The 23,674-nt window shown below is 40.3% G+C and overlaps 2 protein-coding genes across 7 annotated transcripts in view; one reads left to right on the forward strand and one right to left on the reverse strand.

Annotated features, from left to right (window-relative positions):
* The window catches only part of RTN4 (reticulon 4), a 66,213-nt gene extending 54,991 nt beyond the window's left edge, over positions 1–11,222 (forward strand). The window contains exons 5-9 of the mRNA XM_025045097.1: positions 680–818; positions 9,106–9,175; positions 9,582–9,628; positions 9,824–9,882; positions 10,251–11,222. Coding sequence (XP_024900865.1) covers positions 680–818; positions 9,106–9,175; positions 9,582–9,628; positions 9,824–9,882; positions 10,251–10,293 — 358 coding nt within the window. The 3' untranslated portion in view covers positions 10,294–11,222. The remainder of the gene's footprint in view (positions 1–679; positions 819–9,105; positions 9,176–9,581; positions 9,629–9,823; positions 9,883–10,250) is intronic.
* Positions 825–23,674, reverse strand: part of EML6 (echinoderm microtubule associated protein like 6) — a 267,350-nt gene continuing 244,500 nt past the window's right edge. For 5 of the 6 annotated variants that reach the window (XM_025045093.1, XM_015587547.2, XM_025045095.1 and 2 more), the window contains 9 exons: positions 22,737–22,894; positions 21,974–22,088; positions 19,871–20,059; positions 18,442–18,614; positions 17,842–18,004; positions 16,224–16,327; positions 15,399–15,552; positions 14,891–14,991; positions 11,384–13,298 (listed from right to left, as the gene is read on the reverse strand). In XM_025045093.1, the coding sequence (XP_024900861.1) occupies positions 13,274–13,298; positions 14,891–14,991; positions 15,399–15,552; positions 16,224–16,327; positions 17,842–18,004; positions 18,442–18,614; positions 19,871–20,059; positions 21,974–22,088; positions 22,737–22,894 (1,182 nt within the window). In that variant the 3' untranslated portion in view covers positions 11,384–13,273. Of the gene's footprint in view, positions 1,862–11,383; positions 13,299–14,890; positions 14,992–15,398; positions 15,553–16,223; positions 16,328–17,841; positions 18,005–18,441; positions 18,615–19,870; positions 20,060–21,973; positions 22,089–22,736; positions 22,895–23,674 lie in introns of those variants that run through there. The other variant, XR_003045624.1, reaches the window with a different exon arrangement.

Here is a 23,674-nt window from a genome sequence, read left to right on the forward strand (position 1 = left end):
CTTGACTCCCCCCGCCCCCCTATTAGAGTTGTCTTCTTAAATTTAACAATTCCAGCTATCTCATTATAGATTGGGCATCTAAAAGGACAGCAACTATTACGTTTTACTGGGATTGCCACTGTTGTTTTGACAGCCGTTTCATAATCTGGGACTTGACCTATTGGGCAGTTTCCCTTAAGGATTAGGCTGAGAGAGCGTAGTATTTGGAAATAAATAGGATCTTTGTTAGGAAAACTCGATGAGCCAACATAATGTCACCTTGAAGAAAAAACAAATCCATAATAACGATTGCCATTTATTGTGTATTTTTGTGTCTGATTTGTTAAGCATTTTATTCATTGAATCCTTATGATCTTCATTCTATAAATGAGGAAATTGAAGGTTAGAGAGAAGACTAACTTTTCCAAAGTTAAACAGCCAAATAAGTAGCTTAAGATTCAAGCTCAGATCTGTCTGGCTTGAAAGCATATCCTTTTTTCCTTTGCTCGTCAGCTGACAGCACACATCATGAAATATCCTTTGCTTGGTGAACTTTTACATTTTGCTTAATTTGGAAACAGAAGCCTTTTATAGTAGAATATTTTATTAATGTCCTTTATAGGTATATAATTGCTGAATGACAGGCATCCAGGAAAAATCACTTCAATCAGTGACAGTTATGATGTATTTCGGTTTCTAGGGCATATTTGGAATCTGAAGTTGCTATATCTGAGGAATTGGTTCAGAAATACAGTAATTCTGCTCTTGGTCATGTGAACTGCACGATAAAAGAACTCAGGCGCCTCTTCTTAGTTGACGATTTAGTTGATTCTCTGAAGGTAAGTGTATTTGCTTTTCATTTTTGACAAACCCAGAATTTAATATCAAAAGAGCTAGGAGTGTCTAATTCTATTTTAGTATATTAAAGTGAATGATAAGGATGTAATTAAATCATATTACAGTAAACCTGGGTTTCAAAATTCAGAATCCAATCATATATTTAAGATGGAGGAAAATACTTTTCCTTTTTATAGGAAAATAACTTATAAATTCATACTTATGGAAATCATAAAAATTGAGAAAATTAAAGGGAATTTTTGATAATAAGAATATTAGTAAATTTAATACTAGACTTTATTTTAGAGTCTAGCACTTAATTTCTTACCTCATCTTTGAATCATATATACACATAAGCTATTTCATATCTTGGCATGTTTATTCTGGAAAAGCTTAAATATTCCGAAACACCTCAACTAATCTTCAGTTAGTAACCGTTGGAGTTTTTCTTTAGATTTGGACCTTACTACATAGCAGCTGTTAGAGTCTCACCTTGCAAATAAACTCTAAGTTCAGACTGACTCAGACCACTAAATAGTCATGTAACTTGAGCCCCAAGCACTGGGACTTTGAGACTTTAGTGCTTTTCCTTTATGTAGAACCTACTATTTGTGTTTTGCGTGTTATTGCCTGTGACTCTGCTTAAGATAGACTCATTTCCAATCTAAGCCTTTGTAGTATGGTACTGTGGTAGTAATTATTATAATTTTTTCTTTTCCAAGAGTAATGCGCTGGTTTGCAATTTATCGTGCAAGCCAAGGATAGCATAACAATAGGATGATTAGGCATTTGGACTCAGTAAAACAATTTCTGAACTGGTCAGAATAGGTTTAAATGCCCAAAATGCTTTTAACAAACATCTTAGCCTTAATAAGCCAGTAGATGGGCTTTATTCTTAGCTGTGTTTCTTCTCACAGTTTCTTTAAGACTTGGAATCCAGTTAATTACTAATGACATTAATGATAAATAATTCCATTTTCTTTGCTTACCTCTTTTGTTTAGAATGCTTGCATTTAGTGACTTATTCTGTGCTTTGATGTCAAGTCTGTAAATAAAAAGGTCATGGTTATGTTATTTGGGATATTTGATTAACTAGTTTCAGAAGGAAACAAAAATAATTTGGAGTAAATGAAATAGAGTCTTGTATATATGGGTCCTAGAAGAAACCAGTTCCTTTTCATTGAAGTGATAATTGCTGTAGATAGCTTGACGGTTTAGATAAAACGTATGAAAAATTATTGAGGAGACAGTACCAGTGCAGTTTAAGATGAAGGGTTTGTGGGTGGAAATTGATTGAGAGGAAACAAATAGCGATTCAGAGCTTCAAATAGCAAATGGCAATATCTGAATTTAGCAGCCAGAAATTGGTATTAGGGGATGAGTTCAAGTAAAGGCATCATGAACTTTGATGGTAGAGAAGCATTGTTTTTGTAGACGTACTAAAAATTGCGACAGATATAAACCAAAAGTCATCCTTCATGTTTGCACAGTATAGCTGTGAAGGCAGCTGTTATGCCTATAATTTCACATTTTTTCTTGAGAGAAGAGACATTCTTGAAAGAAATCTGTTTAAAAATAAAACAAATGATCTGGGAATGAGTCATTATGTTCCAGTTTTTACAAGTTTGAGTTCTAAGTTCCCACTTTAATAAAAAGAAAACTTATTTGTTCTTTCAGAATTTATTGTCATTTATACACAGTCCTTTGTGTAACCAGTGATGTAGGTATGGAAATATTTGCAAGGTGCTAGAAAAGAGAAAATGTTAGAGGAAGCCTGATTACTTTAAAAACCTTTTAAATCTGTTTTGCACAGATGTTTGAAAGTAGGATATGATGAAATTTTATGAATAAATTACTTTTATGAGATAAAGAATTTTTTTGCTGTTATATCTCATTTTTTAATTCCTTTTGAAAATTACGGGTTTTTTTTTGTTTTTTTTTTTTTAATGTACGTATGTTATTCACGATCAGTTAGCATAAATGAGAGAAACTGAATTTGAAAAATTCTTACCTTGAGTGATTTTGCAATTTGAAAGTAACAGAAAGTGGCACATAATGAGATAGATTTACTTTCTGGAACACTTTTATTTTTAGGAAGTTTTCTTATATTTTTAAAACGTTCTTTGTTTCTTAATATTGGGGGAGGGGAAAAGCTTGCATTAAAATTATGGTTTACTGTTTCTCCTTAAGGATTAACAGTACTTTTTAAAAGAAAAAGATTTATGTGAATGTTTTTCCTGAGTAGTATGTTTTTGGAAAGTCCAGAGCTCAAGGAAGGCTGCTTGGAGACTGCCCAGAAGGCGATTCCTTCAGGGCTCCAAATAAATATAACATGCACAAAGAATGAACTTTGCTTTTAGGTCTCCAGACCTGTTGAGGCAAAAGAATAAGGCAGGGGATGTCTTCTTTTTCTCTCTTTTTCTCTGGATACAAAAGTGATGGTACGAAGTGCTTGGTAATTCAGATGCACACTTCTATAATATATAAAGGGTCTTCCTTGATAAACCTTGCGGTTCTGCCCCACGGGGGGATTTAGTTAAACCTCTTCTTACTGTCGTTCTGTGAGTAGTACAGATTCCATCTGTTCATTTCCACAGATTAAGGTCACTATAGATCATAGGATACTTGTTTTACATATCTCTTATTGAGAAAAACTGATAAAAAACTTAACACTCTTGGCTCTTTATAAAAGTGACTTAACAGTATTCCCTTTCTAGAGAGAGTTCCGTGAGCATTTGCCACTCTTCCTCCCTCACAGGTTTTGTTTATATAGAGCATTTTTAAAAAGAAAATGATTTTTCTTCTGACTCTAGTTTTTGCCTTTTAGCCACAGCAACTAGTAGGAGAGTCCTATTATGTTCTTTTTCCCTAAAACAAGCAAAAAAATGGTTTTCTAAATTTTTTTTTTAAACTTTTTCAATGTAAAGGAAAAATCAGTTTGCCAAGTTAGACTGATTTATTTTATTTCCTCATATTCAGATTTTAAATCCAGAAAGTTTGCTAATATATAACCCCAATCTCTCCAGTTGCCAGATGAATTCGTGGAACACTTGAGTTTTTAAAATTTTATCAGAAGCAGCTTTTGATTGGAATTTGATTTTATGTAATTCGTAGCTAGAAAAATGGAAACTACCTTAATTTCAAGAAAATACAGTGGGAATTAGTCTCAAAGTTTTCATTTAGAAAGCAGACTATATCATTCTCTGGCTTATTTACAATAATAGCTTTTTAACAAAAATTTAAGATGTTTCTCTATAACTCTCCATTTCTAGATTCTGGGTCACAATTTCTACTACTTCTATTTGAAAGCGTCTTCCTGAGAAATTGAAAATTTTAAAGTCACTATTGTTAGCACATGAAACTTTCTCTTCTTGCTTATTTACCTTTTGGGGGGCAGTGTGAGGGAGGAGCCTGTTCTTTTAAATGTGATCAAAGAAATAACCAAACTCCAAACTCCTTATGAAAAAGACCCGATTACAGATGCTAATTATCTTTGTGCCCGGTCTAGGTCTCCTGGTGGTTGACTTGGACAAGTAACATAAAATGTGTTCTACAGATTTCTCCTTTTAAATTCCATGTAATTATTTTAGGGTTTTTGTTTTGTTTTGTTTTTGCTTCTTTGCATTTAACTACATCTAAATACTAGAAAAGATTTCTAGTGCCCATAGATTGAGCAACTAAACCATTTCTCAAAAGATTAATTCTAGTCTAAAATGTTACGGGCAGAATCACTGACAAAATATTCCTACTTCCATTTAGTAGATATTATTTCAAAGAGTATAAAATTTCACCACAACCAAATGTTTTGACCAGTCCTCAGGCTTTGTTTTAAAGGTTATAATTTGTAAAGTGGGGATTTGTTTGATTGAGTGCCAGACATAAAGTTGGAGGAGGAAAATGAATGAAAGGGGAAGTAAAGGAGATATGTTCTCTAGTAAAGTTAGGTTGCAAACGCTGTGTTATGTATCCTTTTCTTGGAGAGTCCAATGTATTAGTTCATTAGTACCTGAGAAGTCGGAAAGAGGCTGGATAACTTAAACCTAATATTTGTCAGACTTATTTAAAGAACACCCATTACCACTGGAAAACTAGTATAAAATAGTTGAACAAATTTAAATTAAAGGTTAATTCCATTTCTGTGATTGACCTTCTGTGCAAGGGATCTTTGATAGGGGCTTTTGTTTTGAAACAGTGGTTCTCTGTCTTACTTGTACATTGCAACCACCTGGAGAGCTATGAAATTTACTGATACCTGGGAATGAGGAAAGGAAGGGAGCCCATCCCCTGAAATTGTGATTTAATTTTTCTGGGGCTACTGCCTGGAGAATCACTTTTTTAAAAATTTGTGGCATTAAGCTGTCAAATCTGGGCTATAGTTTCTCCCCATTCCCGCTCCCCTCCCTATTATAAAAGAAAAGCATATGACAGTCCCTGCTGGGCTCAGCTTTGGGGCTTCTGGAGTAAGGCTCTGAGCTTTATTAGAAGGTTCCTCCTACCTTTTGAAACTTAAATCTCAAGAAGTCTAATTTTGTTCACTAGACACTAGGACCAGATGTTTTAGGCAAATGTTCATTTTCTTCTGTTACATGACTAAATTCTGTATGATAGTAGTTCTGTGACTTGAAGTGAAAATATGTTAAAATTGTAAGATTTCTACCTATGGTTGCCTGATCAGGTAACCATAATGTTCTAGAATACAATCTTAAATCTGAAAGTGAGCAAAAGGAGGCCCGAACTCCAGAAATAGATGACCCAAAAGAACATTAAAATCTAGCCCGCTGGCGCTTATGAGGTTATTAACCACACACTTTGACAGTTTCCTTTCTGGTTTCTTTGGCTCACAGAAAAATTAGAAGAGAAATGGGCTAAGGAAAACAGAGATAGATAGTCCAAGTGATATTAATGAATGAGGCTGAAGCTCTGAAGAGGTCAAAAAAGGACAAATACTTTTCAGTGTTTAAAAATGCAGGGAAAGTTTGAAAATGTCAGAATTGCCAAAGTAATATTTGAAATTCTGTTAAGCACCCTCCCCTAAGCTCCCCATTAAAAAAAAGAAAAAAGAAAGTCCTCTACCTCCATTGAGACATTTTCTAATAAAAATCTGCAGTTAAATTGAATTCCCTATTCCCCTGGACAAAAGACAAACAAGACGTGGCCCCTTCCCTCTTTCAGTATGTATTAGACCTTCATTGTACTTTGGCCCTCTTTCCTCAAGTCTCAGAGAGATGACCTTCGACTTCCAGAGTAAATTTGCGTCGGCTGTAAGGTTTGCAAAGTATTTGCCATGGAATAGCATAGAATTTGTAGATCCAGAATGAAAGCTGCCTTTTTGTTTTTTTAAGTGTTTTTTGACCTTTTTCTGCTTCTTTATGATAGCGTGCACATTTTTGTTCAATTCCCATTAATGGTTACTCTAAATGATTCTGTTGTGATATAGCACAGCAGATAGATTCTGGAATCAGATAAACTTGAGATCACTGTGACTTCTGGTCTGGCCACTTGCTTAATCTTTCTGGATCTTGGTTTCTTCTTTAGGGTTAATAACAGTACTTCCGGGCTTTTTTGAACTGTTCAACGATCCTGTGTTACTCATTGGGAACTTTTTTGATAGTTGCTGTTGTTACTGTATAAGTTAGAATAATTGTGCAATTGCTAGATGCTAGTTATTACCACTCCTTTTTCTTCCTTTGGTGTATTCTCTAGAAACCCTAATTCAGTATTTTTGTTTTGGGCATCTGAAGTGTTAATTTTTCTCCAAACTTAGCTGCAACATTTAAAAATTCTATGACAGCATGTAAAAATGTCAATTTCTGGGGTTTCTCTTAAAATGGGAAAATTTGGCAACATTGGCCCGTAATACTTACATGGCAACAGTCTGGAGCTGGGTTATGGGTGCCTCCTTGAGGGAGATTGCATATGTTTGCCTCAGTCTTCACCCAGGCTTCCTCATGTGTTTATGTCATCTCTATGGCCCCACAGACATTTTGAGGCCTCTCTCTGACCCTGCGTTTGCCTCTAGAGAGCCTGGCTTTTAGGAAGAGTGTCTTCCAAGAGGCAAATACAGTGACACTTGAGCCCCTTAGATAGCTTAGGTGTGAAGTCTTAGGCTTCTCTCCTTGTGGATTTGGAATGCGACCTTGTTAGTGACTTAATGACCAAATTAGGACTTATTTTTTGCCTGTGTGTGTGAGTATTTGAATTCTGTCATGGTAAGGTATCTTTATTGATAAAGCGGTTTCTTCTAAGATGTGGCAGGTGGACTCTTTTTCCTTTAGACTTGTGGATGGTGATAGATGAAAAAAGCTCTGTTGCTCTGTAGTAAGCTTGCTCAAGTGCAGAAGTTATATTTAGCTTCTGCAATAGGAGTCTGCAAAACTATGTGAGAGGGAAAAGGCTTGCTAACTAGAATCATGCTTTAAACCTTTACAAGTAGTTCTACAGCAGTTGCTAAGACCAGGACAACATTTAATTTTTTATTTTTCGGTTGACAGATGTTAAGAATGCTTGACACTTGCTCACTTGCACCTGAGTTAAATTCAGTTGTAGGGGTAGCCAGAGTGTTGCTCTTTGTAGAACTGACAGTTGGTAAAGGAATCCAACGTGTCCTCCTTACCTGTAGTAAATATGCTTACTAGAGTTTGAACATATAATTATTGCTCAGTACCCAGCTCATAGTAGGCATTCCATCAGATTTTGTTGAATGGACAAATATATGAGGAGAGATATGCTTTAGATCAGGGGTCAGCAAACTATACTGTCTGTCTGGCCCGTGGCCTGCTTTGTTCAACCTGGGAACTAAGAATGGTTTTTACATTTTTAAAAAATGATAGTCAAAGAATATTCAAAGATAATATTCAAAGAATATGTGACAGAGCCCTTGTGGCCCACAAAACCTAAAATGTTTATTATCTGACTGTCTTACTTTACCATTCCCTTCGTTGGATGATGGAGCGCTAGCTCCACCCCTCTTCATTTATCGTGTTATATATGCCTAAATACTCACTGTAGATGGCGGTGTCGTGGTGATAACATGTTTGTTACCTGCTACATGGGGCCGAGTGATTGCCAGACACGTGAAGGCTTTTAATTGGTAGCAAAGGAATTGCTGATGATGAATATTTAATAAAATCCACTATTTAATAAAAAACACTGACTTTGTGTTTAAAAGTCTTCAAGAACTGCTTTGAATTGTCATTGAGTCTTTGGTACTCTATGATGTCAATAAATTTTAGAAGTGGAAGAAAACCTCAAAATTCTCTTGTCCAGCCATTCATGAATAAACTCAAGTAGGGAGAGGAAATAAAGGACTTCTCAAAATGAAACCACTTTCCCAGACTGCCTTATTTGATGATAAACAACAATAACAACAACAACAAAAAACAGCTTTTGAGACCAGGATTACTGAAGTAGGAGTTTAGTGAGTCTTAGCCCCTGGCGGGGACAGTGAAAAATCTTACCTAGGGCAAGTTATTAATTAACCTCTGCACTCTTCAGTGTTGGCATCTGCTCTGGTGATGATAATAGTGCCTACCTCATAAAGTGAAGAGGAATAAATGAGTTTATATTTGTAAAGCCTTTAAAAAAGTGCCTGGCACTAACATAAGAATTCTATTAACGTTTGTTAAATAAGGAGACAGGGCTAAAGAATAATGGTCAGTTTTATTAATAGGCATAAAGTGTAAGGAGCTCATTCTTGGGGTTAAGTATGGCTGTTAAAATGTGTATCTTTAGGCAGTGACTGATCCTTAGTAAAACGCTAGTGATATTTTTGGGTTTGTGTGTGTGTGTGTGTGTGATATTTTTGAAACGTAGTCTCCTTGATAATAAGTACTCCCTGTCCCATTGTTACTTAATCAGATATATGAGATTTTAACATCTGAATTATTCAGCTCATGTAGATCTTTAAGCACTTAATTCATTCGTAGTTTAAAATCAGTTTGAATAGCAAATTCTCATAATATCTTTTCAGTCTTCCCATTTAAAAGCTAAATGCTATATTGAGAACTGGAGGGGTAAGGTGTACCTTTGGCATGTTTTCTGATCTCAAATAGAATCAACTACTTGGTAGTATAGTCCAGAGAAAACGAACGAAATCTGTTGTTTTAATTAGGATTCTAAAATTCTCAGTTGAGACTGGTGACTTACAAGTGAAATACCTGTATTACTTTATGAAGTCTCCAAGGAATATACCTCTAGTAGGCTGGCATTTAGATGGAATGTTTTTATTTGAAAGCTTAAGAAATTTTACTTGCATTTTGTTTTTAATAGGGTAACATTATTTTCTTACAGTTTGCAGTGTTGATGTGGGTATTTACCTATGTTGGTGCCTTGTTCAATGGTCTGACACTACTGATTTTGGGTAAGTCTACAAAAGCAATGGAATGAAAAATTGCTTTAAAAGATTGTGTGCAAGGAACTTAAGAGATTTTTAGTGGAGAATATCCTTATTCATAGGAGAAATAGGATGTATGTTTGCGGTTGTGGTCTCTTTAAAGTGCTGATGCTATTTATGGAAATGCCACTTTAGTTCCTGAAGACTGCTCCAGCTAGCAGTGATAAATCAGATCAAGGGTGGCCTTATCTGATGGTACAGTCATAAATCTACCTAACCAGGGGCACCTGTATTGGATAACGTCTGTTTGACATGAATTGAAGCCGAATGGTTTTCGCAGCCTCCCTTGGGTAACATCAGTTTGATGGCTTTTTAGTGTTTGTTCTTTAAATCATGCTTGTCTGTTTTAAAGGTTGTGTATTTGCTTTTTCAGCTCTGATTTCACTCTTCAGCGTTCCTGTTATTTATGAACGGCATCAGGTAATTTCCTAACTGTAGGTTTCAGAACACAGAATTCACTTTATTATGTGGAATTTACAAATGTATCAGTGCCAGTTTCCCAAGTCTTATAAAAATGAGAACTGTGGTGGTTGCTTACGCCTTAATTTGTTGGAGCATAGTAATAACCAGCTTCTTCAGCAACGGTAATTTTCTAATCTTTTATACCTCTTTCAGGCGCAGATAGATCATTACCTAGGACTTGCAAATAAGAATGTTAAAGATGCTATGGCTAAGTAAGTGTTTAAAATCTGTTTTTTGTTCTACTAAGGTACACTGGACTTTGAGGACAGTGCAGTATTTTCATATTTCAAACATAGTAGCAAATCCGTCAGCTCCAAAGTGCAAAAGAATTGCCAAAAGATTTTTTTCTAACATTCAGATAATTGATTTCTACGTTTACTGTGTGTATTTAAGGCTTTAAATCTAATACATGAGGCCAAGGTAGCAAAATTATAGATTGTAGTTTGACACATAGGATTTCATTTCTTGTATAAGCTGAGTAATATTTAAGTAGTTCTTGAAGGACAGCATTTTAAGAAAGAGAAAATACATAAATTTTAAAATATTTACATTGACCTTTCCCCCTCCTTTTCATTTGTAGAATCCAAGCAAAAATCCCTGGATTGAAACGCAAAGCTGAATGAAAAAAACCAGAAATAATTAACAGTAGGAGTTTATCTTTAAAGGGGATGTTCATTTGATTACATTGGGGGGAGGGTCAGGGAAGACTGAAACCTTGACATTGCAGTTTCACAGATCTTTATTTTGAGCAATGCAGTGTCTGAGGAAAATTTACCTGTCTTGACTGCCATGTGTTCATTATCTTAAGTATTGTAAGCTGCTATGTATGGATTTAAACCGTAATCATATTTGTTTTTCCTATATGAGGCACTGGTGAATAAACAAAGATCTGAGAAAGCTGTATATTATACTTTGTTGCAAGTAATCTTGCTGTATTTTGGGAATTGCAGAGAAAGTGGAACTGAAAAAAAAAAAACCTTTTTCACAGTTTGTGTACTGTGTATGGTCCGTGTAGATTGATGCAGAGTTTCTGAAATGAAATGTTTAGACGAGATCATACCAGTAAAGCAGGTGTGAAAAAGCTTGCCTTTCTGGTATGTTCTAGGTGTATTGTGAATTTTACTGTTAATTGCCAATATAAGTAAATATAGATTATATATATATATCTATATATAGTGTTTCACAAAGCTTAGACCTTTACCCTTCAGCTGCCCTACAGTGCTTGATATTTCAGTCATTGGTTATGTGTGTAGTTTCAAATACATGAGCAGAAAAACTATTTCTAGGAGCACTGCCCTCTGTTTTCATCGTGAAACGATGCCATGCACATAGAATTCAACATATAAATTTCATCGCACAGACTTACCATAGTTAATTTTGTCACAAACTCTGAATCTAATGCTTCCAAAAATGTTGTTTGCAAATATCGAACATTGTTATGCAAGAAATTATGAAGATTTATACAATTGTGGTTTAAGCTGTACTGAACTAAATCTGTGGAATGCCTTGTGAACTGTAAAAGCGAAGTAGCAATAAAGCTTATAGACTTAAAGTGTGTGTGGTATTTTTGTTCCATGAAACTTCAAGTTAAAAATGCACACAAAGCGGGTAGACTGCCTCAAGCAGTGAGTGGTAGCTTGTACTCTTAGAAAAGATTTTCAACTCTGTGGCTGTGCTTGCTTTGAAAACATTAAATTTGACACATAACCAAAATGTCTTTAAATTTTGTATTTTTATACTTTGATAATTGAAAATAAATTCATGCACCAATATTTTAACATAGAATACAGTGCAAGATCTATGAACATACATAAAATCATACCATATAAATGTTTACTAATATGATTTAAGACGTTTTCTTGACACAGACACTATTGCTCTTTAAATATAGTTGTACATGTCATCATTGTTCAGTTCTTTCACTTGGTTATTTCAATGCAAGACTGAATCAGTATGAAAGGTCAGTGGTACAGTATAGGCAGACGTGGTTATCACTCAGCATCACCAGTCACATGGTTACGGAAAACAATTAGGACTGCACAGGGACTCTAACTGTGGGCTCAACAACCTATCAGTGGATTAATGTAAGGCATTAATAAATTGGCATATAAAAATAGCTTAATGAATGATTTGATCCATTTAGAATGCTGAAGCACTTCTGTGGTAAATATTAATCTATTTAATTGAAAGTGCTTCATTTCACCTTTTCTCTAAGCTGACATCTACAAATAGCCAGTAACTCAAGATCCAGAATTTTAGTTCACCGACCAGGACTCATTGGTGTATATATATATATGTGCTCAGAGTCACCGGCCCCTCACCTTTAGGTGTGCCATCAGCCCCCTCCTGTAGTCAGTGGTTGGCCAAGTATAAGGTGTGATTGAGGTGGTTTAGAGACGTCTTCTGGTTAATACTGTCCAAGTCACATTCTCTTATCTAACCAACTCCGAGGAACACTAAGCGAGATTTTATTTTATAATCTTGATTTCTCAAATATTGCTCAGGCTTAGTTTGTTCTTCAGAGAATATTTTTTATCCAGACTTGACCTATATAGTTCACCAGAAGCAAACTAATGGTGTCAAGCAAACCCCACTCCGGGAGCGGTAAACCTCAAGTCATTTCATCTACTGCCGTCTTAGATTTAACGAGATAAATTAGCTCATCCTCCTGGACCAGGTTGAGCTTTTTTTTTTTTGCTTATATTTTGTAGTAGAGGTTTGTTTTTATTTCAGTTCTATTCTGGATTTTGTGAGTTTGGCACTAAACATAATGAAAACCCATTCTGTTCCTTTGCTCCTGAATTCATCTTCGTTGCTCATCTTCCTATAGCCACTATTTCCCAAGCAAGTAAATGATGTCTTTCATTAAGGAAGCCTTGACATAAAACACATGACATGGCTGACAGACCAGGAATCTGCTAAGAGTCCTGTAGCCTTCCTCAGTTTTGAAGTTTTAGCACCATATGTAGAAAGATAATTTGTGGGAGGTGAGACCGCAGCCCACACAACTGGAAACTTTCAAAGGCACTTAATGGATATAAAACTCTGCAAATGAAACGTTAAAAAATTAAGTTTCTCAACTTGTTTGTACATGGCTCATTTGGTTTTGAAAGCTAAACGTGAAGAACAGAGGCTGTCAATAGTTCTAGTACTTCGCTGCATCTGACTTAAGCTGTCTTGTTCAATTGACTTATTTGTAAAAATGAACATTTTTAAAGTATATAGAAACATAATAGCAAAACATCTTTTGTAAAAGTTTTGATGCAAATTAAAAGCTACATATCGGTTAGGGTAACTGAGGCTTTAAATTTTGTCAGTGGGCTACATTATCAGACAGGATTTTGTCAATGCCATTAGTACGTATAGTTTTTAGTCTCGGGAACAGAGGCAAATGGTCTTAACATTTCAGAACTGACCTTCCTTCTTGGCATCACAGTTTTGGAGACCCCCGAGTCTGGGAGCAGTCTCACCCCTTCAGCACCCGCTTGTGCAGCCTGCAGCGTTGGGGGCGTTCCCCAGCAGCCAGTGGCGAGGAGATGCCCTGTCACTGCCTCCGCAGGTGCTGGCTGGGAGCAGCAGCAGCAACAAAGAGGCTTCTGCCATTTACAGACACCGCCACACAAATACACTGAAAAAGCAGAGCGAACAGTCATTTTACATGGCTGGACATATTTTTGTCAAGTGACAAAAAACAATCTTGCCAAGTGCTCCAGAGTCAAGTTCAGGTGATCTACTGACCATACTGATGTCAATTTTTGCTACCAATTAAAGACCTAGTGTCTTTTTAAAAGGTCTGTTGTCTTTTGTTGTGTTTGGCTCTTTTCAGCAGGCTGGGTGTCTGCGCTGAATGTGAGGACTTGGCAGTTTGACTTTATACTCTCTCTCTCGGCAGTTACTATTGAAAGGGTTTTATCAACTCCACTCGAGTAGGAGAGCCCTTTCTAGTGTTCAGCTCAGAGCCAGGGATCACAACAGCTCCCATGGCCACAAAGGCCTAGGGGCCCTGCATTTTAAAGGTTACTCTTCAAAAGTCACCTCATATCTCCTGCACTGGGGTGGCCAGTTCACTTATGTTTCTTATTTGATGGCTTGTTCACCATTTGGCCGGTGTTGCTTTGGATGAGTGTTTATACTCCACAGGGAGCTGCTGTCAGTACTATCTCAAGGGCTCTAAGTGCCAGCAGCAGTTGGCAATGCAGCTTGGAAATGGGTGCTCCCATGCAGGCCATCAGCATCCTTTGGGGCCGTTTTCTTGGTAAATTCTCTATGGTGCCTCAATGAGACCACCAAAAATTATCTGGAGTGCATGCACTTCTTCATCCCCCACCCCAAGAATTTTGCTTAAGCTGGACAGAAACCAATATTTATGTTAAAGACCTTCAACTACATTAGGTGTGGAGAAGCTGAATGACTTGGAGTGACCCTGTCCTGGTCCTCCGCACTCCAAACGGGAAGTGCCCTTGGTGGAGGGTGAGGAGAAAGCTGCCGTAGAAATGCTGAAGAGACTGATGTCAGCTCTAGAGCAGGCTGGTCGGGGTGCTTCCCAAACACTGGAAGACCAGTCACACCTCACGGAACAATGTGCGTGTTTTATACTGAGCAGAGGTTAAGGTCAAAAGCAGCCCTGGTTCCGGAGTCCAAATAGCTGGTTGAGGTTCTCCTGCTGCTACTAAGTAGCACTGGGCCTAATGGCTTCACCCCTCATCTGATGTGTAAAATTGGGTAACACTTGCCCTGCTTGTTTCTCAGGGTGACTGAGGCTCAGTATTATTTTGAAACCTCTCGGTTGTGGATTAATCGTCCATCTTAAGAACTCTGGTGATCAGTTCAAAGTTAAGAGTTAAAAGACCCATGGTTCAATGTTATTCTAACCTCCTGATTATATGTGATGATGACACCATGAATTCTTACTGAAATTGGCCATCTTGGGCCTCTCCCCCACCTGCTCCTCCGCTCAGTAAAGCTCAGAGCAGCTGTCACATGCCCTAGGCTTCTCGCCAGTCCCTGGGCAGTGGAGACAGGCCCATCAGGATTTGGGTTGGGAGTCACCAGACTAAATAACCTTATACTTGTGAAGTTCTCATAAGACTCACTGAATTTCCTATTTCCTATTCCCTCAGCCTCTCCCCATCCCCCGACCCACAGGACACAGGAGGTGGGAAAGGGGAGGGTGTGAGGTCCGGGTCTGGGGAACTGGCGCCAGATTAATGAGGTTGGTACCTGCAGTCGTCTCCTCCAGCGCTAACCACATACTTGTCATCATGAGAGAAACGGATGTTCGTCACGTGAGCTGAGTGACCAAAGTAACGCTTATGTTTGGCCTGTGAGCAAAAGTGAATGGAGACAGCTAAGAAGTCCTACTCCCAGCGACGACAGACCACTTCCCCCTCAGGACTCAAATCCCTCTTCCCAGAACCTTCCTTCACTCATGAGATTCCCATTTGGTCTGCATATCTGTCAGCCAGCCTTTCACTGCTTTCCTGTCTCATTCTTGCCCCACTTGTGGCCATTTTGTCCACCCTCCAACCTCCCTTCCCCTGGCTTCCAGGACTATCCCTCCAGAGAGAGATGAGAAGGTTAGGGGTTGCCACATCTCCACAGGGCTGGAACAAGATTCATTTTGTTCTGGATTCTAAATGGCCATCGAGACGTGGCCACTGTGTCCCAGAGTGCAGAAGCACAGGGAGCCTGGAGGTGGTGCAGCGAGGTCACTGCAAGGAAGACTCACAAATTTTTCTGTGCATGGAAAGTCAAAGAGCTTCACAAGCCCAAAGTCATCTCCTGTGACAATGTTCAGGCCAGCATGGGTCACACATGCGCAGTTGACATCAGCTTTGTCTGCATTTCGCGGCCAGATGCCAATGACTTCATCTCCCAGAATGCTGTTCCAACAGGAAGAGGTATAGAAGGAGATGTGTAAGAAGGCTTTTTGCAGTCAGGCATCAACTCCCAGGGATATGAGGGAGAGAGGGGTATTTTACATAATTCAGCATACCCATAAGGCGCTTTTGACACTAAGCATCTGTCCCCTCTCCCTGTGTACACTTGTCCCAGTTCTCAACTGTTCTCTTCTGCCCTGGTCAATTCACCCCGAAAAGAAAAGTTACCTTTAACTCTCCATCTTCCCTACAGTCCTGTGTGTGTGTTTGAGAGAAGAGTGCGGACTCCTCTTCCCTTGAATTGGCAAGGCATTGTTTCTTAGCCGGCTAATGGGCAGTTCCAGCCCTCCTATTCTTCCCTGGTGGTTGGAGGCCTCAAAGTGCACCCCATGGTGCTTGGCCAAGAGCTGGGAAATGGTTTCCCTTTGTTTGCTGGATGGGGTTCGGGGCTAGTAGGATGGATTACACAAAAAGAGAGACTTTGCATTTCAAAAGCCCAGGTCAGATCAAAGCCAGTGGCCCAAACTAGTAGCAAGAAGCCACCTATCTCAATCCCCAAAGACAAGACAGCTCTATCTCTGAGCTGCTTCACATCCCAGCTACAAACAGGGGCTGAGTCTAGGACCAGGACTCCCTTGGGACCTTTTCCTCAAGAAGTGTCTTCCTCCAGTCACCTTGTCCAGGAGGCCCAGGTGATCTTCTCAATGACCATGGTTTCGGTTACCTGCTTCCCCAGGGGAACCTCATGTACCTGGCGCTTGTAGGCTCCTGTTGACACCTGCATAGTAGAAGAAAAACCATGTTCATCATCTTACTTTCTAGTCCCATGGTCTCCCCTTCTCATGTGCTATTTCCCAGAACACTGGCCCGGCCTCTGCTTCCCCGGGACTTCTCACCAAATCCAAGTTCAGCTTATTACTTTCCAAAACCCTGAGACAGTGGCTGTTTAAGTGTAGTTTCTCACCAGCAGCATCAGAATCATCTGGATACTTGTTAGAAATGCACATGCTTGGCCCCACCCCAGACCTATAAATCAGACAGGGGTTGGTGGGGAGCTGGTCTGGCAATCTGTTTTCACAAAGCCTCCAGGTGATTCTGATGCTCACTCAAGTTTGGGAATCCCTGTTCTCAGAGAACCAAGTCTTTTGGTGCAGAAGTAAGACTAGTTTTCTCGTGGACAACAGCTTATACAAATGATTCCGAAGCATCTAGGACCGACTCTTGCTTCTCTGGGGAGCTTCTAGGGGAAACCAACCATTTTTCAGAAAATTGCTGCTGCCTACCTCTCCAGCCCCCTCTCTCCCTACTGGTGCCTCTACCCCGGCCTCCCCAGATTTTCCTGCTGTTCATGGAATGAGCTGAGATCTTTCTCACCTCAGGCTTTCCCACAGATGGCCTGGAACAATGTTCCCACCCCTTCGTTGGCTAACTCCTCCACATCCTACAGACCTGAGCTTAAACACCACTTGTGCAGAGGAAGTGAATCTAAATTCAGCACTGTTAAATGCTCCGGCAGCAGCCAGTACTTTTCCTTCTCAGCACATAATCACAATTTGTAATTGTATATATACTTTGTGATGATCGGTTTAATGCTTGTCTTCTCCATTACAGGGCAAGCTCCAGGAGGGTAGGGACCAGGACCATTTTGTCCATGCAAAAGTCACCATAGTGCCTGATTTATTAAATATTTGATGAATGGATGCGTCTTCTCTCCTTTTACAGTGACTACCCAACTCCAGGCCAGCCACAAAGGCATAACACTTGTTCAGAGTGCTGGGGGAATTGTTCTGTCTTTAGCTGTAAGTCCCAAGAGGGGGACCCTCTCTGTCCCATCCGTGTCAGTCCCCCTGGGACCCAGTGATGCACTCTCGCTCCAGGCCCACCGTCTGGAGTCCAGGCCCCAAGTGTGAAGGGGCCACACTGCCCAGTAGGATTTGGGATTAAAATGAGTAAGTATAAGAAGTGACACGGACTTGGGTGCAGCCCCAGAGAACTAGAAGATGGGAAGTTTGGAAGGGGAAGTAGTGAGAGGAAGGTTACAGATGACTGGGGTGTGTGTTTCCTGCTTTTCTTAATGAAGAGTAACTATTTTAAATTCTATTTCTTCACCTTTCTTAAATTCTTAAAGTCTCTGTTTCTTCATTTATGACACAGGAAAAGTAACAGTACTTAAAGGGTTTCTGTGAAGAGTAAGTAAATTAGCACTTTGCCTGGTACATAGTAAGCACTCAATTTAAGCCCTTATTATACTATTATTGGTTGCCCCAGATCATCAGTAAAGCCGAAGCGTACCTGGATGTATTTGCCATCTGCAGAAAAATCCATCTGAATGACAAAGCTTGGGATGTCTTTGCAGTAGCCAATGCGATTCAGGCTTGTGCCCTGAGTGAGGTCATAGAAGTCAACTGTGTGTTCAGAAGAACCAATGGCTAAGAATCTGCTGTCTGGGCTGATTCTAGAAAAAGCAATGCAAGAGTATGGTCCATGAGGAAGACTGTTTGAGGCTGGTCAAGCACGAGGTCTGCTCTGGGATGGGCTTCCCAGGCTTAAGGCAATGAGATCTCACTTCGAGACTCACATGTGGTTAGCGTCTACAGTCTAAGGGATTCGACAATTTCTCTGGATCAAATCCTCAGGAAGGAAGGAAAGAGATGTATACAGCCTTTTGTAGAATGGCATTTTACAAGAAGTTTTCACCACACTCTTGTGGAAATCAGCAAAGGCATGTCTGAGAATGTGTGAGACGGTCTCCTTTCACAGTCGGGTCATTGAAAGGGACCCTCTCACAACTAAATTCTTCATGGCTGAATTCCAGCCATGGCCCTTTTGGAATGGGAACCACTCGGAAGGAGGATGTCCACCTTTCTCCCTGCCCAGATCACTGCTGTGTACCTGATATCTTGGATAGCGGATTTCCGGTCTCTTTTTTTCCCCCAAACTTTCAGGCTGTTCACCAACAAGATGACAAACTCTCCATTCTTCATGCCAATGGCCACCATCTCTCCGTCAGGGCTGTAGGCTGCACACCTGGCCGCATGGCCCAGATTCACCTTGTTTAGCAGCTTCTACATTGATAACAAGTAATATCACCTGAGCCCTTGCCTGCCTCACACGGTCTCCTGCCCCTGGCCAGAACAACCAGGTTGCCTCCGCTGCCACTGTTGGCCCCCATGCCACTTCTTACAGTTTCTGCTCCTAAGTAGCTAAAGTAGGCTTTGATTAGAGCAGCTTGAGAAACTCCATGTTTTAGGGCAAGCGTTGGCTAACTTTTTTCTATAAACAGTTTGGAAGTAAATATTTTAGGCCTGGGGGTCCATATGGTGTCTTGCTACCACTCGACTCTGCCATTATAGCACATAAGCAGCCACAAACACTACATAAATGAAACAGCACGCCTTAATTTGTAGAAACAGGTAGCAGGCTGGCCTTGACCCGCCAGCCATAGATTGCTGACCTGTTGTTCAGGGGAAGGAGTTTGAGCTTCAGCATCTGTTAGTTTAAATCCTGAATCCTGCCTCTTACTGGCTGGGTGTGTCTGGGTAAGTTACTTCTCCATTCTCCCATTTGAAAAAAAAATGATATTAATATTGGTCTTGCAAGGTAGTTGTAAGCATTAGTGAAATGTACATGAAGCATCTGATATGTAGTAGGAATTCAATAAATGATAGCTGTTAATAATAAACATAACTATAAACTATCTTGAGAATAATAACCAGTCTTTTGCATGTCTGTTCTTTGATCTATACACTGAAGATATGACTGAAATGTTCACTAGCCATTCTGTAATGAAGCCAAGTATTTTAATTATTAGAAACTTAAATACTTGTTTTAATATTAGATAAGGCTTGGTAACAATCTTATTTTCCCCAGATCATTCCTTACTATTTTAGATTTTTACTCCAGATGAATTTTTTTAAATTACTTTTTGAATTTTTACATTGTTTTTCTGAACCTTAAGAGAAACCTTTTGGGAAATTTGGGGAACATTTGACATTTTAAATCATTTTTAGTCTTCCTATCCAGAGAAGACATGACTTCTCTCTTTATTTTTTAGGTTTTGTGGGATCTTTCATGACATGAGAATAATCATTCTCAATTAGAGTATTCCTGCTATAGATACTCACAGATGGATATATGGCTAACGGATATATAGACTGGGTGTGTGTGAATGGGACTCCTTTTATCTCACTTTCTAACTGAATTGCTGACCTGCAGCTGATCTCTTATCTAGCCCCATCCCCCACCTCTGGCCTGACCTCTCCTCACCACTCTGTGAGCCCCATGTGTGGGCATCAGAGCCTGGGCAGAGTCAGCCCCTCACCTTGTCAGCCAGGTCCCAGATGCGAGCTGTGCCGTCGTTGCTGGCAGAGATGAAGATGTCCTTGGAGGGGTGTGTGGCCAAGCCCCAAATCTCCCCTTCCATGTGTCCATCAATCAGGATGTTGGAAGCAGCATTTTTTTCACCAACTTCAATAATTTCTCCATCTTTGGTTCCCACTAAGATTTTTCCCTGTTGTAATCAAAACACTATTAGAAAAAAGATAAATAGTACATCGTCCCACTTTTATGAAGTAACTAGCATACTCAGATTCATGGAGAGAGCAGATGGTGGTTGGTGGGAAGTTAGTGGGAAGAGGAGTGAGTGTTTAATGGGTACAGTTTCAGTTCTGCAAGATGAAAAAAGTTCTGCTAGTGGATGGTGGTGATGGCTGCGCAACAGTGTGAATGCACTAGATACAATGGAATTGTATACTTATACATGATTAAAATGGCAAAAGTTATGGTACCTATATTTTGCCACAATTTAAAATAATTTTCTTTAAAAACCACTGTCAGAACAACTTGGGAAAGTGCCTTCACTGGCATTGGTATTAAAACATGTTGAGCTGAGAGGTGTTTTGCTTTTAACGACTGAGTTGCCCCTCCTGAAGCCACCTGCTTCCACATGCTCGCTTTGCCTCTTCTCCATCCACCACCTGGGGTGGGAGCTTCAGTGAAGAATTCTCCATCACCCAGCCTTTGCTAGAACATCCCAGTGACCGCAGGCTCACCGCAGATCAGGGCAGTCAATTTCTATTCCTGGACAGCTCACACTCTTCCAAAGTGTTTGCTGACACTGAACAAAAATCCACCTCTGATGACTTCAAGGTTCTGGGCCTAGTTCTGCCTTCATGTCCCACACATCTAATTACCCTTCCAGATGACTGTCATTTGTTCGAATTTTCCAATTTTGAACCATGCGGACTACAAGTCAGGTTTGCCTTTTTTATGGAGAGCATCTAGAAAGCAAATTCTTAGACTGATACCAATTCAAAAGCATAAGCACAAGGTATTAGAAAGAAGAGATTTGTTTTCAAGTATACCAGAATCTCCTAGGGAATTAAGAAAAAAAGAAAAGAAAAAAAAGGACAACACACGTCAAGGCCCCAGCCCTAAAATTCTGATTTGCGAGCTATGGGTGGGAGCCCGGACATTCATATTTTCTAAAAAACTCTGTGGTTGTTTTAGATATTCAGCCAAGGTATGCCTTGAAAACCAACAGATTTGAGTCAGACAATTTGGTGGCCCTTACTCTCCCTCTTATTGGCGGTGTAGCCTTGAGCATGGACACATTTAGTATCTCCGAACCAATAATATCTATACTAATAGTAGCTAACATCTGAATGTGGCCGTGTGCCAGGCATGATGAAAGACACTGTACTTAATAACTGTGTGCTAGGCACAGAAAGGTTATGTAGCAGACACAAGGTCACACACCCAGTTCTACTGGGTGAGTCACAGTCTGCACCCAGGGCTGTCTGACTCTGCTAAGCTACCTCCCCACTACAGTGTACATCACACCTCGGAGGCTTGTTTTAAGGGTTCTGCAACCCAGCACAGGGAAGGTGCCTGGCTAGTGTGAAAATGATGTAGGTAGAGCCATTTTGGAATGGAGTCAGGGCTGCCAGTCCGGAGGAACTCCCTTGCACGTCTTGTTCCTTGAATCTTTTGACTGGGCCAGCCCTTTAGACTGGACTAAAGCCAACTCTGTTTTACAAACACTTGTTTGTAAAGCCAGTAGGCAAGTAGATGTCTGGCCACAAGGACTGCGATTGTGGACTGTCTGAAGACAGAATCGGTAACCAGTCATGTATAGCCAAGAACAGCTCAGCTTGTTACCAATAGGAATTTTTTTTCTTTTTATGCAATTATTCCTTTTTTTCCCTCATAAAAACCCCTTGCTTTCACCCTGTAATCGGGACACTATTTGGGTTTGCCTAAATTTGTGCTGCCCGAATTACAATTCTTTGATGCTAAATAAATATTTGTTGCCTCTCATATCACCTTTTTAATTTTAGGTTAACTCCTGCTGACCTCTCACTCGGCCCCCTCCCCCGTCCCCAGCCCCAAGGGGGCCAGCCTGGGGGAGGCCGGCCACGCTCACTTTGCCACGGCACACGGAGCGCACGCACTCCACCAGCTGTCCTGTCTCCAGCTGGAAGGCCCTGCAGCGCTTCATCTCCTGGTCCCATAACTTTACAGCACCTCCTTCTTTGGTCCTAAAAAAGGTCAAGATGAACTTAGCATGTTAGCCCTCACCCTCGGACCTCTCCATGACCCTCCCACCCCTCTCTCATCTCACCCAGGTCACAGCCACCCGGGGCCCAGGGGGGCCCCTTTCTTAGGCCGTGCTGACAAGCAATCATGGCCCCTTGAACTTGCACATTTCCTAAAATGCCTTAGAATGCCACAGTCTTAAGAGGAAAGAGAATTGTAATCTAGAAAATCAAAGTTTTTATCAGGTCAAACGAGAGGAGATATGTTTCTCCTGGTTTTCTGCTTCATTCTCACAACTTCTCTGTCCCCACTGGAACCTCTCTCTCCTGTTCTCACATCTCCTCCCTCTTTTCTCCCAAAGAGCTACCAAGAGTAACACTTTATGAACAGCAAAGTCACTTGGGTCTGTTCAAGAAAACCTCTTGGGTTTTTAAGCTACCATTAAATAACCTCTCTCCTTCTCTGACTCTTACTTCTGCAGGTTTTGACCTAGGGCCCTCTTGGAGAGATGGCAGACTGATCTCCCTGATGCAGAAAAGATAGGAGACTGAAAGTCTGCATTTTCTCCAAGTAGTAGATGCTTCTGTCAGTCTCTCCCAAGACTATTGGGGGAAAAAAAAAAAAAAGTTTCCAGAGGAGCTTTGGCTTACGGCCGCTCTTTTCCGCCTGTCACTATGAGTCCATCCCGGAGGGTCGTATACATTGTGAAGACGGGGCCTGTGTGAGCCTTGGCCACCAGCCGGACGAGGAAGTGGTCCTTCCACACATAGACGTCGCCGTTGATGGCACCGGTGAAAGTGAGGTTATTCTGTAAACAAAGGGACAACTTCTACACCAGGACATTCACAGCAGCTCTCGGAGGGGCCCCCTTCCAGACACCCATTCTTCTGTTAAGGACCAGAGCCAGAGAAACATAAACACGCACTCAAATTGACCTTCCATGCTAAGGTAAGGCAAAAGAATTTGCAGAAAACCACAAATGGCATATAATAATCACCTGGCTTTGAAATTCAGTCTATTGAATTCGTTTGGGGCTTTTGACTTCCTGCATTAAATGTAGCTCTGCATTTAAGTGAACTTCCTTTCTGTGAGCAAGTCTAGCCTGAGAAGAAACTTCCTGTGTGTGTCTAGGTGGTGGATAAATCCATGGATAGAGAACCAAGAGTTGGCTTTGTTCCAAAAAGTTCCCAGGGATCTCATGTTGGCTGAGGGCACCCTATATCCTTCTCAAGGGTGTCATTTGGGGAAATTTGTGGTGCACAAGGGCTGGGAAGAAAAGGGATGCTCTCCAGTGGTAGAAATGATCCCTATATTCTCTGACTGTCTAATTCAGGCCTAATATGCTTCAAAATCACCTGCCTCTGGAATGAACCTTCTGCCCTAAGTGGGGCCCTATCTTTTCTGATTAACATTTTGAGGTAGAAAAAAAAATGGAAGAAAATATAGTCGACTGACCCATCTGTACTAAGGCAAGGGAATAGTGGTTGCAAATAAGCCAACAAAGGCGATAATGTGGCTTCCTTGTTTGCAGCTTCTTGGCCATGCTCATCCTCCACCCCCTGCCCACCCAGCCATGCCCAGAGACTCA

This window comes from Pteropus alecto, unplaced genomic scaffold (genome assembly GCF_000325575.1).
Source record: "Pteropus alecto unplaced genomic scaffold, ASM32557v1 scaffold131, whole genome shotgun sequence".
Taxonomy (NCBI): Eukaryota; Metazoa; Chordata; class Mammalia; order Chiroptera; family Pteropodidae; genus Pteropus; species Pteropus alecto.